General features: G+C 33.5%; 3 protein-coding genes across 3 annotated transcripts; all 3 read right to left on the reverse strand.

Moving 5' to 3' along the window:
* Positions 1-4,369: 4,369 nt before the first annotated feature.
* LOC18017020 (NAD(P)H dehydrogenase (quinone) FQR1) lies at positions 4,370-6,479 on the reverse strand. The gene is made up of 4 exons (XM_006401503.2): positions 6,289-6,479; positions 5,742-5,835; positions 4,875-5,137; positions 4,370-4,780 (listed from the first exon to the last, which is right to left on the reverse strand). Exons 1-4 carry the CDS (start codon positions 6,309-6,311, stop codon positions 4,546-4,548), a joined length of 615 nt encoding a protein of 204 aa, XP_006401566.1. The 5' UTR covers positions 6,312-6,479; the 3' UTR covers positions 4,370-4,545.
* A 4,794-nt stretch (positions 6,480-11,273) lies between these two features.
* On the reverse strand, positions 11,274-11,969 carry LOC18017021 (calcium-binding protein PBP1). The gene has a single exon (XM_006401504.2). The coding sequence runs from the start codon at positions 11,823-11,825 to the stop codon at positions 11,448-11,450; it is 378 nt and encodes a 125-aa protein (XP_006401567.1). The 5' UTR covers positions 11,826-11,969; the 3' UTR covers positions 11,274-11,447.
* A 1,708-nt stretch (positions 11,970-13,677) lies between these two features.
* LOC18017022 (nitrate regulatory gene2 protein) lies at positions 13,678-15,924 on the reverse strand. The gene is made up of 2 exons (XM_024155431.1): positions 15,211-15,924; positions 13,678-15,147 (listed from the first exon to the last, which is right to left on the reverse strand). Exons 1-2 carry the CDS (start codon positions 15,922-15,924, stop codon positions 13,678-13,680), a joined length of 2,184 nt encoding a protein of 727 aa, XP_024011199.1.
* Between the last annotated feature and the right edge of the window lie 4,543 nt (positions 15,925-20,467).

Here is a 20,467-nt window from a genome sequence, read left to right on the forward strand (position 1 = left end):
ATGCACACCGAACTATTTATTTGGACATGTTTGGGAACTACGATTCTTATGAATAGGTACGTACTAACCGTTTTAATAATTACATTTTTTTAGTAAAATGATAGGTAAAATGATATTTTCCAGAGGAATTACTTTCAGTAACCTATATAACTTTGCTACATTATGAAAATTTCCTTAGGTAATCCTCGTTCCGAAGCATATTCGAATCCATGTCCTCAAGCTTAAACGAACTCTTAAGGTTAAGAAGGTAAATTAATTCTAAAGATTCATTCAGAATATTCCGGATGATAATGAAAGAAAGCGTATATAATTTTAAAGTTTATAGTATACATGATTCAATGTTTGTTAGTGCTTTAGATACAGGACCATTCGTGGGTAAGATAATTTTGTTTAGTAGTATCAGTTTTTTACTTTTAGTTCGGATGCTAATACGAGCTCTGTTCACGGGATTACCATTTTAAAATATGAGATTCGCTGCGATAATACCAGTTTTCAAATGCTGATTGTCTGTAATTAACGGACAATGTTCTTATTGTCAAATATGAACCTAACTGCTTATTTATGATAAATCAAAAACACTAAAAAATTAAATCTTAAAACAATAAAAGAAAATTAAATAAATAATTAAGATATTTAAGATATTTTTAAATATCTTTCTGCATCATTCACCACCACTAATGTACCTAAATGATTTAAAATCCAAAATATCAGAAGACACAGAGTCATACTTACATTAATTATTAAGGATAATAAGATGAAGAGTTAAGAAAGAAGATCATCAATATATGCATGCTTGACAAAAATGTACGTGAGCTAGAATTAGCCTAGAGGAGCTAATTAATAAGCATCTTACTTACATTTTTTAAGTATTGATAATGATTTAGGAATCAGGAGTGGGGATAAACGATGTAATATATCAATGCACAAGAGGAACATCAGCTACAGAAATTGAGTGTAAAATTGGACTGCAGTTCTAAATCTCCATGCACACATATTAGAATGAAGGAAATTGATCTGAGATATGCTAATGAAGCTGCAAAATTTTCATGTGTCAATGTCCTTAGAGATCGAGTGGATGGAGAATCGAAGGCGCTTTGAAGTTGATCCATATAAACTTGTTAAGGATATGGCAGATGTGTATATGATCGAAGAAATCTTCATAAAAAAGTTGGAAGGACGTCTTTCGAGGAATGTGTTAATCATCTCTACTAATAGAGATTTTCATCCGGTGATAGATAAGTTACATTCAGCCGGTTTTTTATGCCAAAGAGGTGCTCGAGAATTCAATCTTTTAGCCTTATAAAACAAGACCAATTTGGATTTGGAAACGATTTATCCATGGATTTGTTCCCCGAGATGGTCGGGGAATGGGAGAAAAGGTGAAGGAAGGGGAGAATTAGGGGTGGGCAAATAAACTATAATAAAAAAAAACAAACTGAATCAAACTAAAATAAGTGATTTTGGTTTGGTTATGATTTAATCGAAAAATCAATTTGATTATTTTATTAAATTTTGGTTTTGGTTTGATTTGGTTTAACACCGTAAAACGGAATGTTTAAGAGGTCGAAAAAAAAAACTTAATATTTAAGATTTGTAAACAAAATCTATTAAATAATAGAAACATTAAACAAAATAACAAAACAATTTTGGCCGTAAAACAATTATAGTCATGTGTTCCTAATTTTTGAAAATATGTGATATTTTCCTCTTCTTCACAAGTCACAGTTGGTTTTTTAAGTATTTAAACAATTCTACATAAGAATCTGATTTTTTCCATATACTTCTAGTTTTTGTAGGCTTATTTTTTTTCTATGCACATGTCAAAATTTACAAACCGAAACAATGTTTTTCACATGTTTTGCATGTTTCTCAAGTGATATTAAGTGGTATTAGAAATTGATGGCACTTATTCAATTTTTTTCTTATGAAATTTACTTTTCAAAGGTTGTGTTGTTTTTTTGAAATTTTTTGGTTTTATCTTCCATAATTGAAAGTTATAGAATAAACTGTAAAAAACCATAATCAAACCGAACTACAAATGATTTTTATATGGTTTCAGTTTTTATAAAACTGGGAAACCAAAAACTAAAAAAACTAAAAAATTCGTTTTGGATTTGTATCCGATGCAAACGGGTTTAGACGTGTTTGTACAGAACATAATAATTCGAACTCACTGAGTCCAATCCTTGTTAGGACATCCTCCAAAACAAACAAACACAGATTTATCAAATAAAAACTCAGTACGACACAGATTTAACTCAGTAACTCAGTTCAGTGACTCGGGTGAAACAAACAAAAGTTTACCCTCTCATCCGAGAGCTTCAAAACATATCTAAGTTCAATGACTCAATGACTAAACTCGGTGACTCAGTACGACTCAGTTGAAACAAAGCAGTGATCAAAAGAGTAACCTCAAACGTCAGTTTGGGGAGTGTTATTAGTCTCCAGAGCTTCCTTCCTGAGTAAAGATGCTTTTTTCTTCAGCAAATCTTCAACCGTGTACCTGAGTGACTTTTCCTTTGAACTTGCATCCTCCGACAGCTTCAGATACTCGGCCACGTCCTCTTCATTCTTCTGCAAATCGGCCTCCGTCAGATAATCTTCAGCCTTCTTGAACCACCTTATTTGCCAGATTTCGTTTCTGTCAGCTTTGTGGTTGAGGTTATCAACCTCCACCATATTCTCACTCATCGGCGGTGGAGGCGACGGCGGCAGAGGCTTGCCACCAAGCCTTATGATCCATGCTCCTCTGTCTCTCTGCACTTCTTTCTCACCGGCGGCACGGTCTTTCTTCTTACCGTTGTCTTTCCTCTTACCGTAGAAACGAACCAACGTCCTTGGAGTCATTGCTCGTTGGTGGTGAAGTAGAGATCGAAACATTTTCCAAAGAGGAAAAAGCTGTGGAGAGTTTTTATATGGTTTTTCTATGGTTTTTATATGATTTCAGTTTTTATATGGTTTTTATATTGTTTTCATATTGTTAAAGTACCATAATCAAACCGAACTACAAATGGTTTTTATATGGTTTCAGTTTTTATAAAACTGAGAAACCAAAAACTAAAAAAACCGAACCACACCAAACCGAAATATATATGATTTTTATATGGGTTTGAGTTTTTATAAAACTGATAAACTGTAAAACCAAAAAAACCAAACCGAACCCAACCCAACCTAAAAATCGAAATGCCTACCCCTAGAGAGAATAACTATGTTAAATGTATTTTCAAATTCATTGTGCACAAAAATGAAACATGTAAAATTCAAATGGTTTTATGTTTAGATTAGGCAAATCTAAAAGAAATATACACTTGTGTGAAAGAAAAGGACACTTATCTCACAAGTTGCAGTTTTGTATCTCATTAATCCTATATACCTTAATGTATATGAACATGTCACTTTTGCATAATCATGTAATCTAATTTTGTTCACATAATCCAATATGTTTTTTCGTTTGTCCATGTTTAGGCTAGTTATTATATAATGGACATATAGTCAATAATGTTGCAGATTAATATAAGCTTGTAGTCAAATTAGAATTTATTTTTATTTTTTTTCTAACCCGAAAGAAATTATAGTTTAATGTCATGAACATTTGTCTTTCTTATGGAAAATTAGTTAAATATGTTTATCATTTAATACAAAACTCTATATTGTGAGAGGTTTTCGTCAATGAATTTTTGTTGTTCTAACTTGGAATGTTAAAAAATGACACCCATTAATAGAATAATTAAAGAGTATTACAATGTAATTAAGGTAAATAGAAAGTTTGTCATAATGTTCATGAGTAGTCTTTTCTTCTTCAATCTAATCAGTTAACAGTATAATCAGTAGTGCTCAAAAGTAAAACCATTACAAGTTTTCACCATATTGGACAGAAATCCTCATAAACTTTTTATTCGTGTTTGAAATTTAGAAGCAGACATGGCGATAATAATATAATATTGACTTTTGTTTGGGCCGCCACATTTGGTAGCATTGGGACGTTATTAGGCCACCATAAATCTTTGGTCTTTTTTCGTTGCAGAATTTTGACATTGTGTTTGGTTCATTATACAGTACTAGGGTGTTCAGTCCAGTCCAGTCCGGGACTGACCAATATTACGTCAATGAAGTCGACAGTTTTGGCTTAGTGTACGTGGACAATGAAACTTTTTCCTTTTCTTAGATTTTCTTTTTGTTAGATGAATTATTTTTCTCTCTAAGATTCCATTTTGTATAAATACAGTCAATGAATAAAGAGGAAGATGAACTTGAACAGAGTACTTTAACAAAAGCTAACTAAACTTTAGTAAATGACGAGGCCTCTTTAGTTTGGAGTGCAACACAAGTTCAAATCATACATATCTATACGTAAAAACCAAGACAAGAATTATTGCTGTGAAAATAATAATATCATGTAGCTTTCAGATAATTAAACCCCAAAAATCACAAAAGGTCTCCAAATTCAAAGAGAAAGAATATATGATTTTTATATAAAATGCAGAACCAAACGGGTCTTTTTTTGTACTTATTGATACCGTAGTAAAATCTTTTTTTGAAAAGCTCTTAAGCAGTAGATCCCTTGAGCTTCTTGGTAATGTTTGCAATGTACTTGCCTTGGTGAAATGCTTGCTCTAGCTCCAGCTCTGTTGGCTGCCTCGAACCGTCTCCTGCAAATGTTCCAGCTCCATATGGGCTTCCACCTTTCACTTTCTCCATCTCGAACATTCCCGCACCAAATGTGTAACCGATAGGGACAAACACCATCCCGTGGTGCACCAGCTGAGTTATCGCCGTCAATCTATAGATTTAACCAACAAAAACGTTTTTTCAAGTTAATACATATCTAGGCAAGGAGATGGATGTGGAGTGTTTGTTTCTTGATGAGAACTTACGCGGTGGTTTCTTGGCCACCACCTTGAGAGCCAGTGCTGTAGAAGATACCAGCTGGTTTACCGGCGAGTGACTGAGTCCTCCAGAGTCCACCGGTTGCGTCCAAGAAGGCTTTGAACTGAGCAGCCATCATACCAAACCTTGTTGGGAATCCAAACACAAACCCATCCGCTTCAGTTAGCTCGTTTGGAGTGATGATTGGTGATTCGCTCTTTGGTGGTGCGCTCATCTTAGAGAGTGCTTCTTCTGGAAGCGTCTCGGGTACCTGTGGACAACAAAATTCATCAGGTTCAATGATTCACATTAGATTTGTATAGCTAAGCCTAATGGTATCTTGTGATTTTGGATATTCCTGTGTCACACAACATGCTAACTAAACTGCAACACAGGTTATTTGTGAAGGAACTTGCAGCAAGAATATAAACATCCCAAATCTCGTTAAGCAGAGTCCAAAAAAGAAACTTGCCCTTTTAGGCAAATCAAGTCAGTGAAGCAGAAAATACAGTGCCACAAACACCAACTAAAAAAGCCAGACAAAATTAGTATCTATTTGATACTGAAAACTTGCTAAGCTAAGGATATCATGAGTCAAGAATCCAAAATCAAGAAACATGGAAATGGCAATGGTCCTAAGAATACTGGAAGCAAATGTTAGAAAAGTCTTATCCTCCTTCCTTTCTAGATATCCAAACAACTTTTAGACTCAAATCCTAGTGTTAAAAACTTTGTAGCCACTTATATCCCTTAACATAGCTTCTCACTGAAACATAAAGAGTCACTTTCTGCTTGTGAAATTGACAATGCAAAGCCATGAAGAATGAAAGTAGCTCATCAACAGAGTTACAGAACTAAGTAGTAACGCAATTCACCTGCCATAGTTTGGCTTCAACGCCTTCAACAGAAGCAGCTCCTTTCCTTATTTCTTCAGCCAATTTCTCCACATGACCGTACATAGAGTAGTACCTGCAAATGTCAAGAGACTAAGAGTCAATTTGAGATCAAACCCAACAAGCAATACAATTAGCTAAAATCACAATCTCATATTGACAAAACTTCAGTATCAGAGATCAATAATTGAATCGAAAGATCAATGAAACAACAAATAGGCGAACTTCTTCTTCCCCAAAAGTAGAGTTTCAAGCAAAATCATAAATCAAACTATCGCAAATTGCGAAATCCCGATAATCAGCATCGCCCTAGAAGACGAATCGAATAGGAAGAAATACAATCACTGAACAGCAAAAACAAGTAATAGTAGTAAGATAAAAAACAATCATCGGCGAGAAATCAATCAATCCAAAAAAAAATTCTTCGATCAACACTGATTTAAAAATCAAGTCAAGTCGCTACAGTAGATCAGAAAAAGAATTAAGATTTTAGCTCGATAATCCCCAAAAAAATAGAAATGTTACATACACGATATACACTTTAGTCGCCATAGAAATAGTATGCTCGTTTCTCTGGAGAAGCTTTCTTTCTGAAATGTTCTTTTTAGGATATAGATTATATAAATGTTCAACGATCCGAAGATGCAGAAAGCGTATTTATAGAGGTCGAAGATGATCTGGGTTCTTTATCCTTTTCCGAAACTTTTTTTTTACTTTTCCAGATTCCATCAACTTCAACACCCTATATATTTGGTCAAATTAAATCTCACCCCATAGTTTGTTTCTATTTTATATTGAACCACCTATTAATGGTTTTTTTAACAGATTAGTCATGATGCGTCCTTACTCTAAAAGGTAAAAACTATTTGGAAAAAATATTGAAAAAAAAACATTTGAGTTATAAAAAATTATATTTGCACAACCTCGAAACTTTTATACACAAATTAATATTTTTCATATTCATATTTTTGGTAAAAACTAATGGAAAACCACAAAAAGATCAATCATGTGATTCCTTTCTTGTGCTGATTATAGCTAACAATTGAAAGAAACAAAACTAGTGGGGCAATTTTGAGTTTGACGGATATTGCAGGGGTTAGACGTGGTCAATTCAAAACACCGTCGTTCCGTTACCTGCTTGGTATTGGACGTAATAAAGAAAAGTGGGGTTGGTGCGGAAAATTAAAACTTTGGTTTTATTTTAAGATTAAAATGATTAAAATAACATCATAATGATGATATGTTGCTGTCACGCTCATCATCATCATCATCATGTTCGTTTTTTCCCCTCAAAACTGTTTTTAATTTTGAAGTATTTACAGAAGAAAGAGGGGCTTTCTGCTTACTTGTTTTCTCTAGAAGAAATCTTCTCTAAAAATAGTGTTTATCTTTCAAGTTGTATATGATTAAATTACGAATCAATCTTACACAAAGTGGTAGCTTGTTTAAAATTATTTAAAAGTTTGCAAAGTCAAGTTCAGATCTCAAGTTTACATGTATTATTAGTGACTAACATGTTTAAGGTAATAGATAACTAGTAGCATTAAAAAACATACAAATATTTTCTTTTATAGAAACGAATTGTATTTCAATCAATTTGCATATTTAGAAAAAATCAGTGTTTTTTTTTCTTATCGTTGATTGCATCATTTCATAAAGATATAGTATTCGATTATGTATTGATCGAATCTAACTATATGCGATCACGCTGGAATTTAATCACGATGAACAATTCCATAAAGAAAAAATTTCCATGCAACACATTCTTAAATCACTAACTGATGTTATCCGTAATACAAAACATCACAACAACAATTTTATTTGCAATGCTATAACTTTCAATAAATTTTTAAGATTGGTTATATATTAGCTAAAATAAAACTCCAAATTTGATATTAGAAAAGCATCAGTCTCTTAAACCATTAGACCAATGAACTTCCACTGTTTGATTCGTTTTAAGACGTATAAATACATTTAAAAGAAGTTTATTGTTTATATTTATCAACCATTTTATGGTTTATTTTTTACCATTCCAATCACTCAATCCTCATTTTTGTTACATCAAATATAGAGTCATCACACTTCACAACTAATTTGAAATCATAACGTTTTAGAATCTATCGATGAGATATTTGTGGATTGAAATTGTGAAAGTGAACAAGTCAACGAATATGATCCGAGCCCGATGCAGACAACCAAGTAGGTACTAAATTGACCGAGTGTAGGGTCAAGAAATCTTGCCCGTTCGATTTTTTATCGACGAAGACGAAGACAATCTAACCATTGGATCTGTTTCTCGACGGCTCTTGATCCAATCAAGATTCTGACTTCAAGCCCTTGCATCATCACTCTCGTCATTATTGTTTTTTGTTCTTTTTTCACTTTTAATTTTCTTCAGAAAACGCATAAAACTACGACTGTGCATTTTAGACGACAGAAAGAAAAAAATAGCTCTTGGACGACGGAATAAATAAATTTAGACGATGATACAAGATAAACTCAATAAATTAGCCGTGATTTTGACCCGTCATCCTATCAAATTAGCATCGAATGCATTTTTTTTCTTCATTTCAATAATTATGGATTTAGCACTCGAGTATTTCATTTCCAACTGCTTGAAAAATGTCGAATATCTATCTATGGATATAAAGAACAATGGATTGGTTCCGCTTAAGTTTTTTTTGGTAAAAAATTTTAGAGGAACAATCGGCTTAATTTGTTATTTAGTTATAAATTTTTTTAGAGGAACAATCGGCTTAATTTGTTATTTAGTTAGTTTAAGTCTTTGAATGTTTTCTAGAATAGTGCAGAGTTGTCATCAATTAAATACCATCGTTATTTAATGAAATAAAATACAACGAGTATCTATAACGTAAAAATAAAAAACTGTTGTATATGGATGTTGATCATAGAAGATAGCAGTAGGTTAACACGCTAATTATTTAGAATCCGATCTAGGACAATCCGTCTACAAAATTGGTGTTATACATTAATTACATTTACATGTATGTGGACCTGGTCACCTGGCTATTAGAACCTTATATATGTTGGATCAATATTTGATATATCCCTTAAAATTACAGAAACCTTCGTTGTAATCAAGAGAAAGCGACGCTCAACGACATTTCTTTCCAAGAACTACGTGATAAATATCAAAATAATAAAATTATACATACAAAAGAAAAAGAAAAGAAAATATGATGTTAAAACAATTTAAGACAAAAGATAATGATAAAATGCAAAGGTGGCTTGTTTTTTAAGGATGCTTCGCTTTTTCACCCCCATTACTTTCATAATTTTACAATTCACCCCTAAATCTGCTCATATTTCGTGTGAACGAAGTAATCGGTTTTTATAGCTTTATTGACCAAGTGTCCCTTAACATACATACATGCATGATTTGATCTTTTTTCGCAGGATCACAGGAACTGCATGGCTACACGCAATAGCCTACATGATGAATCATTCGCAAGGTGCAACCATATTTGCTTTATAAAATAAAATTAACTAATGAAAAAGTAGAATTATATGATCAGGCTGTTGAAAGTTGAAAATACACTCAGAGAGATCTAATAATTATATGTGGACTTCGATGAGTGATGTGTATCATGTGTTTATAGGTTTGCTACAAAGGTTTTATTGTTTACCTTCCATATTTATTTTATATGCGGGTTTTAATTTTTTACTTTTTGCTGGAAATCAAAAACAGGTAAATAGTAAACTCGATTCTCGAGAGTTACTTCGATTTCAAGTCAGATTCGACAAAACCTAAAATTATAATCTATAGAGTGCTAGGTCTGTAATGTATAAAGTCAATGTGCAATCGTTAGTACTATATCTTAAGACTCTCTTAGTATGAAGAAAGAAGAGAGTAAGGTTAAAAAAAACAAAGAAGAGAGTATATACGTAATAATAAGTAGAAAAATAAATTTCATAAGAATGGGGGAGTTTTCATGATACTATATGTTAATAATATTTTAGTTGAATGTTTGTTGTTTGTACTATGTATTCCCCATTTCAAGTAAAACGAGACATAAAGTCCCTATAATCGAATGCAAATATAAAGAAGGAAAGTGTGCAGATAGCTCGGTTAGCAGGTTTTCGTTAGGGTTTTTTGGTTTTCGGTTGCAGATAGCTCCAGCTGTAGGTTGGTGTAGACGGTGGAGCAAATCAGGTGGAGAAATAGAGGCGCTGGAATGTTGTTGCAGCTACCGTACAATTGTGGGAGTTGATTCCCTTCGAGATTTTGGTCTGCGGGAATGGTGGTCGGAGGTGACGCTCCGATAGCCCGTCGGATTTCCTTGTCGCCAATTGCCAGTTGATTCATAATACTTCCAGAGATTTTGTTTGTTTTCGGAGAAGCTGTAGGCTCTTCTTCTAGAGATTTAGAGGACGGGCCTTGGGAGAAGGCTCGTGGCAACAACGATGAGAACTCCAACTCTTTAAGTTGCGGAAAAAACAAGATGGTCCATGCTTTTCTTAGCGTGTGATTGATTTTTCCTCTTGATTGGCTTGGTATTTAACTTTCATGTTCTGTAACCGGATTCATTCTCTTTTGCGTTTCTGTTTCAATCTTGTTGTTTTCGTTATTTTCTGTAGTTTTGATTGCTCCTCTTTCTTTGTTGTATCTCCGTATTCTGTAAAAAATCAAAAATGGTATCAAATATAACCTTTTACCAAAAAAAAAAAAAGGAAAGTGTGAACATTCTTTCAACAAGTGAAACTTTTCTAACAGAAAATCGTCAAATTTCACTTTTGTTGTTTATTGCTTGTATTTTTACTATTTTATGTATTATTGTTGTTTATTACTTGTAATTTTACTATGTTATGTATTGTTGTTTATGTAACTTGGTTTAGAAAAAAATAATAAAGATAGATGAAAAAAAAAAGTCCCTATAATCTATCTATGTAAGACCAATGTAAGTACGTAGTATGATACTATAATAAAGTTAATCCTGTATATATTCTGGTATGAGTATATTGTCCATGCAATTATAGGACTATGTTCGAGATATACTGATTCGAATGAGCATGTTACAAATTTCATACAAAAAAAAAACTCAAAGTAATATTTTTTTTTCCGACAAAAAAACTCAAAGTAATATATAAGTATATATATGAATCAATCCTCGCATTCCTGATAAACTTGAATTAAAAGTTCCTTAAAACCTTTTTTTTAAAATGACTTTTGATGGACCAAAAAAGTATCATCTTCATATGAAAGTAAAACTAAAGCATAATGGAGTATGAGTAATCAGATCGTTACTAAATGGTTTTAAGTTAAAATGTAGTCAACTTAACACGGTATCAAAAATAGAAAAAAAATATCGAAAAGCATGGATAAATTTACCGATTTGAAAACTACGAGTGGTTTTCTTTTGTCAAAAACAAATCGCTTAATTTGTTGCATTTTTATTTTATATTGTTTTCACTCAGAATATTTATCAATTTATCAACATTCGAAACTCGAAGCCTAGACTAAATCATCCGAATCGCCTTCAGAAAAAAAAAAGGTGAAGAATTGAATTTTCCTTTAGTATATTTCGTCTTGGTTCACAATGATCTTCCACATCAGTTTCTCTTATAATAATCCAACAATTTATACGAACCGCAACAACCGATACAATTTGTTAAAGTTTGAAAAAACAAATCAGTCAAAGTCTCTGCCCAACAAAGAAGGTTTCTGCATCAATGCCGGTGCTTTCGATCAACACCAAACTCCTCCTCTATCGCCTCCGTGACAACGCACCGTGACGCTTCCATCAACTCAGGGCTAAGCCTAAACATGAGCACACAAAACTCCATCTGATTCAACGCACCGTCTCGATCGAAATCCCCTTCGTCGATCATGCACCGGACATCGTCGTCCGTCAGATCTCCGAGCCCGAGAACCGCCGATGCGTTTCGCCGTAAGCTCTCGAAAGTGATGACTCCTTTGTCTCCATCCATCAGAAGCTCGAAACCTTTGCAGAGCTCTTCGATTAGACCTTCTCCTCCGAGTTTTCCGGCCATCGCCGGGAAGAAATCGTGGAAATTGGGTTCTGGGTTTTGTTTAGGATACACCATTTGAGCTGGGAAAATTGAAATTGAGAGAAATTGATGATTTTGAGAGATGGGTTTTGTTGAAATCGAAATGTGAGTTGATTTTTATATATAAAGGAAGAGAATTTGGGATTTCCTAGAAGGAACATCCATGGAAGCCAACTAAGCTACAGGTAATGGCGAAGGAAGCTCTTTTTTTTTTCTTTTTTGTTTTGGTTTCTTCTTGGAAGCTTGCTTAAGGGTATAAATGTCTTTTTCAATCGGGGATGTGACTGTTCACACGGGAGGTACAGAGTGTGAAAACTGAAAAGCCAAGACAGCTCGAGGGTACATTCGTCTGTTTCTTTTTATGGAAAATAAAAGTTGTGAATTTTCTATGACTTTCTTAGGCAAGTGACATGAGATTCCATTGATCAAGGAAAGTTTTAATTTTTTTTTTTTATTCATCACGCTGAAAATACGCGAGATTTGGATAATTTAGCTTTGTTGTGTGTAGAATTTCATTTTGGAAACACTTAGAGTTATGTTTTCTGTTTTCATTTCGTAGTCTAGAGTTGAAACACCGATCAATTGAGAGAATAGGATTTTGCTTATTGTACATTTGTTTTTTTAAGTTCGATTGGTAACTAAAACAAAACGAAAAAGTAGAAGAGAATAGAGCATTTGATATCATAGTATTTGAATTTTGGTTAAGGAGACACTAACCATATAAATATAAATTTTGGTCAAGCTCTAGACAAATAAGACATCGACTTTTTTGTCTAAACATCATAATTGCAAAAAAACGTTTCATGGATTGCGTACTTGCGTATCTCAGAATGAAAAATGCATTAACCCAAAACAAATCAGACCTTAGGAGAAAACAATAGTTTAGAGGAAAAAACAAACATCTTTATATACCAATTGTTTTCGAGTTTTTCTTGCCTCTTCGCCTTACCCTTTTTTCCTAATATTTTTCTTTGATTGATTAATAATCTCTAGAGAAACAATACCAATCAGTCGATCGCCATCACAGCATAAATGTTACCAGGTAAAGCAAACTGAGACACTGAGTGAGTTATTTTCCATCGACGTAGGTAGGTCGCAAAAGTCTCGAAAATATCACGTTCACAAATTAAGTTCATAAGGATTATTACTTTATTTATTTTGGGTGCGATAATAAATTATTAATCAAGATTTTTGTCGCTTATTGGAAGACATTAGCCTGTTAACATCTTGATTGAAACTTAGATATATGTGGTAGACAGAATATTACACTTGGTCTGCCCGTTCTACTGCATGCCTTATATTTTTATTATTACTCTCTAGAATTATCCAACCAAATCTCTTCCTCATTGGATATAACTATTGCCATTATCCATAATTTACTCAACATCTCCGTCCAATAATGGTTTTTTTTTTCTTTCTTTCCTCAGATTAAAATATAAATCAAACGAATGCATGAATGAACCGGGTTCGTAGAAAGAACACTGAATCTTGATTATTGAATTGGTCAGTTCATCAATTTTTAGTTAATTTTGACCAACAAGATCAAGATTCAAATCAACTAATATCTTGTTGATCAGATCTTTTGTTAGTAAATATTCAATTTATATTCCCCAAGACTTAATTTACACATTAAAAAATAGCATTGACTTGTCATATGCAAATTCTCTTATGATTATCTTATTCGTTCTTGCTACTAACCATAGACTCTTCATGATCAAGAACCGGAAATAACCGGCGCTTTCTAGGAAACGAGAAGGCTCTTAAGATGGAAGTATATTGTAATTACAATTATATACATAGTCGATTTTTTTATAAACGAAATCTGGCATCATCAAGACATGAACTTCTTTATTTTCTCTTTTTTTTTTCTTTCTTTACATATTTTTTTCTATTGTTGACACAATAATAGAGTTTCTTCTGTCGAAACGATTCTAATGTTCTGATATGCGTTAAAATTACTAAAACAAAATTCCTCCAAAGCCTCAAAGACAGGAACCAGACGCTCTTGCAAAGTCATCGATACGTTGTCGTTTAACTCCATCATCACTCTCTCATGCTTTTCCCTTTCTTGCGTCACACTTTCTCTCAAAGACAACAATTCCGGCCCAATCATCATCTCCTCCGTCGGCGTAGAATCACTTGCCGGAAAAACCACCGCCGTTCCCAAAATCTCTTCCGCTTCCTTCGTCTGCCTCTCCAACTCCTTACACAATCTCTCTGTTCTCATCCTTTGTTTCTCTTCCTCTACTTGCTTAAGCCCTAGACCACGAAATCTCGATTCCATTTCTTCAACAACACTCAACAGCTTAGTCTCATCCACATTCTCAATTTCTCTCAACCACTCGCTACAAACCCTAAATATCTTAGGAGCCTCGATCTCTGTTTGGTCGTCCTCCTCCATGATGTTTCGGTTAAGCCACTCGTTCAAGAGCCTAACGAAACCTCTGTGTGCATCGATGTAGCCTCTCAAAGATTCTCTGAATCTTCTTATATTTTCTTCGACCTTGTGCGTCGCTTTCCTCGAGCTCGATCCTTTTTCAACGATGTGAACACAAGACTTGCTTCTCGAGATCGCAAGAAACTGCTTATGGTGACACTTCGCCAAGAATCTCCACATTTCTTTGAATCCATTGATCATCTCAATCACCTGAACAGTAAGCTCCTCGTCTCTTATCGTATGAATTCTCATGGAAACCGATTCAACCGCTCTAACCGAAACATTAACCCTTGATAAATGGAGTTTAACCATAGCTTCTGCCTCGTAAATGTCTCTCGATTCTGCTCCGTTTTGATCAAGACTCTTCAGGATCTTGTACCCTTTGTCATACAAAACCCTAAGCTTTTCTTCGACTGTAACTTCAGCGTAAAGCTTTGTTTCCCACATATAAAGCTTCTCTAATGTCACGGAGAGCGAAACAGCGAGATTCTCTTCGCGTAAACCACGCCTTGACAGCGAATCACGAGTCGAATTCTTGGAACTACCAAGTACCCTTGAAGCAAATCCCTTCAATTGTGACCCTAATGGTTGATGATGAACAACTTTACTCACTTCAAGCAACTCAGAGACTCCACTATAACTCACAGCTTTCTTGCATATACAATTGATCTTTTCTACTACATTCCTTAGATCATTCAAGCCCGAACATGATGTCTCCGAAGAAGAAGACTCATCACAAACTTCTTCATCTGATCTTGTCACTTCAGTAACAACCTCTGGAGTTTTTTCAGTCTCTTGCGCGCAAGCTTCATTAGAATCATTAGCCTCACCTGAAACTTGACCATTACAAGTGTTTGCTTCAACATTACTCTCAACTTCCCCTGAAACGTTACCAATCGAAGAGCTTTCTTTAACATCACACTTCATCTCTCTCTTATCATCATCTTCCCCTCCAAGCTTAGCAACTGAAGAAGATTCTTTAACCTTCTTCTTCTTCTTCTTGGTCTTCTTTTGATTCTTCCTAACAAGACTATCATGATAATCACTATCAGGTTCCAAATCAGGAATCCCTTCTCTCTCCCTAACTTCTCTCCATGCATCACTCTCATCATCCTCATCATCTCTCTGATCCGGTTCAATGAAAAAGCTCTGCGTGTTATCTCCGTAATCGTACAAACCGAATATATCCGGACCCATGAAACGGTTCTGCTGCTGATGACCAATAGAAGAACAGTTCTTGGAATCTTCAACTGGAACACTCAAGAACTCATTCTCCACAAACCCTAAACCTTCACTTGGCTTCTCCATACCCTCTTGAACATTGTTGCTTGACTCGCAAGCTTGACCTCCAGACGCCGGTTTAGGCTGATTCTGATCGTCATTGTTGCTCAACGGACCAGTTTGAGATCGATCACAGACTAAACAATCGGAATCAGAGTCTGAATCAGAGTCTGATCCACAACACTTCAGCTCACTGCTAGACGAATCGTCGTCCGATGAATATGGAATCACGACCAGATCTTTATGCACGAACTGGTTAAGAGCGTTGCTGAAATCTGAGAGAGATCGAAAATAAAGAAGGTGAGATTTCGATAAGTGATAACGAGCATCTCTCACTGCTCTGATCAATTCTTTCCTCTCTTTACACAGATTCAACAATGGAGTGTTGTTATCCCCCTTGGAAGCAACGATACCCATCAAACTCTCCTAAAATCTGATAAACCCTAGCTAATTTTCGATTTCCTCGATTTAGCTATCGATCTTCAATGGATTGATTGAGTTATTGTGCCCTTTTGCGACATCAATTAAAAGTAAAAACCCTATTTTGGCAGATGCTACGACTCATGAATGAACCCTAATTTAGAACTAGCTGCGAATTATTTTTTTGGTAGAGTGGGGCGATATGATTATTTGACATATTGAATCGTGTTAATCCTTTTTTAGTTCTTTTTTTTTTTAAAACGTTTCACAAATACTTTTAAGGAAAGGAAAGAGACGAAATGGAAATTTTAAACAATAAAGGAAAAAAAATTCAATTGTAAATAAGAAAATACAAAAATAGGTTACATAAGGCACGTTACGAATTTACGATTGATAATAGGAGCTAGTGATTGAGCAAAGACTTGATGTTTTATGAAATTTAATTTTGAGTTAAATGGAATCGAGAACTGAATCAAACCAAATCTGTAAATTAATTTGTTTGCTTTTTTATTTGCGCAAATCAAAATGGAATTCAAATTTGAATAGTTAAACAAACATTTGAACTAAAACTTAACTCCTTTAAAAATTAACATGTTTAATTATAACTAGACTATGATTCAACACCAAAACTATACCAAACCATTCATATTAAATTTGATTTTACTTTGGTTATTGAATCAATAGGGAAAAGTAAAACGTCCCTCTTCCGTTAATGACAATAACTTATAGATTCTGTTATAAGGAAAAGAGAAATTTAAATTCAATTTCTGATTTGAGCAAGAACCGTGTTGACAACAAAAAAATATACAGATTTTCGCAAGAACCGATTGAAATACATCCTTTATAAAAACTCTCTTACTCGTGATTTACAGAAATAAGAATGAATGCAGAAAAGCAATACACAAAAAGAATTGTTCCCTGAATTCAGCCTTGGCTCTTGGTTCTAGTTTGTGGCTTTGGTTTGTGATTATGCTTTTGGCTGAGTTCAATGGTGATAGATTGTTCTCAGATTTTTTTCCTCTTGTTTCCCTTTTTTGGCATTTATGTTGTTTCATCTCTTCTCTTTTATGTTTGATGATCTGGTTCTCTATCATTCTTTGTAACAATTCAAGCAGGCGTTATAAAAAATTGAGGTTTGTATGTTGCTTGATAGAAATTTTTTGATTAGTCAGAGAAATTCAAAAATCAAATATATCACAGTTGGTTGAGACTTTGGTTTGTGATTATGTTTGCTTCACCCTGGAGAGTCAGAGGAGGGATGTACGCAATTTAACAACTTAAATTTGACATAATTTGCATTTCTTTAAATAAATCTTTACAAAAATAAAAACTTGGGGAGAAAACATTAAGGAAAAGGAACAATGAAAGAAAGGAGTAATTTGTGAGACATGTGTGTCTGGAACCGAGGCTTCTTCTAACTTGCTCCAAAGTTCTCATCCACACACATTTAAAAATAAAAACAAAGAAAAAACAAAGTAAACCCTGAGATCCTAAACTCCTCCACTCGTCATCTCCTTTAATGTAAAGGCATGTGGCTCACAAATGAAGACATCTCGTGTTCCTTTGAATGATACTTCACACTTCACACCACTAATCTTCGCCACGTAAAAAAATTTCCAAGCATGTTACGTAGGCACAACTTTACCTTTTTTTTCTTTTTTTTAGTTTACACTTTACATATTATTTTCATTCAATTCATTATGAATCCATATCTATATTTTCAACTCTTGGTCATGATTTCGTGATAAGACGTTATTCCGAACACGTTAGATCCACAAAACAAACATGGTGTAATTATGAAGAGAATAAGGAAGATATTTCACTATATTTGTTTTAGTCAGATGCTCCCTCCATAAATTGAATAGATTATCTATATATAATAGTTTATAATAACATATGTTTGCCAAGAAAAAGTTTATAATAACATGTATTAATTTAGATCCATTACTCAGGATATTTCTGACTCTCGTCTTTATGTGATTATAATATTTCGTGATAATTTCATTGAACATAATTAAATTCTTTCCAAACAAACTCAAATTCGACCCCAAATCACTAAGCCCCGTTTTTGTATCTGGATGCTGCATCTAGCTGCAAATGTCCAAATATTGTTCGTTTTTTCAAAAATAAATTTGTGTTCAGATGCAGCATTTAGATGCAAATTGATTAGCATCTCAAAAATCTTAATACTATAGATGCTGAGAAATAGAGAGTTCAGATGCAGCGTTTGCATCTGGTTCATGTAAAAAATGAAAAATCTTGATTTTCCACCAAAATGTTAATTTTTGGTTTTTCACCAAAAACAAAAACTCTCCGTTTCCCGCCAAAGACGAAAAATCTCGGTTTTTCGTCAAAAACGCAAAATCTCGATTTCTCGCCAAAAACGAATACTCTCGGTTTCTTGCCAAAAATGCAAAATTTCGATTTTTCGCCGAAAACAAAAAATCTCGATTTTCCGCCAAAAACAAAAAATGTCAGTTTCTCGCCAAAAACGTAAAATCTCGATTTCTCGCCAAAAAAAGAAAAATCTCAGTTTCTCGACGAAAAACGCAAAAATCTCGATTTTTCACCAAAAGAGCAAAATTTCGATTTTCCGCCAAAAACGAAAAATCTAAGTTTTTCACCAAAAAACTAGGTTTTTCGCCAATAAACAAAATCTCGATTTTCCCCTAAAAGCAAAAACTCTAGGTTTCTCGCCAAAAGCGAAAACTTTCGGTTTCTCACCAAAAACGCAAAATCTCGGTTTTTCGTCAAAAACGCAAAATCTCGATTTCTCGCCAAAAACGAAAAATCTCGATTTTCCGCCAAAACGAAAAACTCTCGCTTTCCCGCGAAAACGCAAATCTTGATTTCCCGCCAAAAACACAAAATCTCGATTTCCCATAAAAAATGAAAAATCTAGGTTTATCGCCAAAAATACAAAATCTCGATTTTCCGCCAAAAACGAAAACTCTCGGTTTCTCACCAAAAACGCAAAATCTTGATTTTCCGCCAAAAACAAAAAACTTTCGCTTTTCCGTCGAAAACGCAAAATCTCGATTTCTCGCCAAAAACGCAAAATCTCGATTTCTCGCTAAAAAAGAAATAATCTCGGTTTCTCGCCAAACGCAAAATTTCAATTTCTCGCCAAAAACGTAAAATCTCGATTTTCCATTAAAAACGAAAACTCTTGGTTTCTCGCCGAAAACATAAAATCTCGATTTCCTGCCAAAAACACAATATCTTTATTTTCCGTCAAAAACTCAAAATCCTAGTAAAAAAAATTCCCATCAAGTATAAAAAATCATGTTTTCTCACAAAAATGCAAAAAAACAAAATTTCATGTATTTTTAAAACTTAATTTGATAAAAATATTATTTATTAAAAAATAATAATTCTTTTTAGTCATTTTATATATTTTGCATCCAACTTTTTTTCTAAATTCACAAACGAACAATTTAGTATCTAGACGTAGCATCTCGATGCAAAACCTAGTTTCAAAAACAAATAATATCTAGATATTGTATCTAAATGCTGATCTAAATGCAAAATCTCGATGCAGCATCTAGATAAAAAAACGAACAACGCCTAAATGAAATCAGGATCTCTCTAAGCAATAACATACCACCCTTGGATATTTACTGTACTGTACTTACTGTACTTACCATTCACTTTACTGTACTTACTGTACTTACCATTCACTTTACTGTACTTACCATTCGCTTGAGCTACGTTTGTGATATATCATCCTATTTTAACAGAATAATCGGTTTTCATGGATCTAACTAACCATGAATAGATATTTTGGAAATTAGTGTCTCTCAAAATTCTTTTATACTTTTAGATAAATCGGTTGACAAACTTTAGGATATTATGAGGCAGTGGCAGACCTACTTGAGATGAAAGAATTTTAGGTGACATCGGTTATATTTGGAAAATTAAAATTATTTCAGTAGTTTGTGGCTATTTTTGTTGAAAAAATTAAATATCGACCTCTTAAAAACGTTTAACACTTATTTATCATCTCATTAATTCAAATTTTTACATTAATTTATTTTAATTGGGTTATAGTCCAAAGTTTAAACTTATTGTATAATTTATTATGATTAATTTATTATTTTCTTATTCTTTTTATTTTTATTTAATGAATAACAAAAGATTTTTTTTATTAAAATATATATTTCATGAAAAATATATGTTCTATAATTAAAATACTCTATCTCAACAAAACCAAAAATTATTTTTAAAAATAGTGTACAAATAATTTTTTTCTCTTTTAAATTTTTAGGCTAGTTTTGGTTTCATCAGTTGTTTATATGATTCTGGTAAAAAAAAATTTCTGGATCCACCACTAATATAACGTTAAGTAAAATTGTTCATCGCAAATAAGTTGGTACCATAGATATTCCCAAACACTCTTTTTAATCTGACTGGGATAGTTACACGGTTTCACATCTTTTACATTTTCCTGATTCATGCATATAATATATATCAAATATTAAGCAATGAAGTGAAATCAAATTTGTGGTTGGATTTTAGTTTTAAACTTTTTTAATATAGA

This window comes from Eutrema salsugineum, unplaced genomic scaffold (assembly GCF_000478725.1).
Source record: "Eutrema salsugineum unplaced genomic scaffold, Eutsalg1_0 scaffold_2, whole genome shotgun sequence".
Taxonomy (NCBI): domain Eukaryota; kingdom Viridiplantae; phylum Streptophyta; class Magnoliopsida; order Brassicales; family Brassicaceae; genus Eutrema; species Eutrema salsugineum.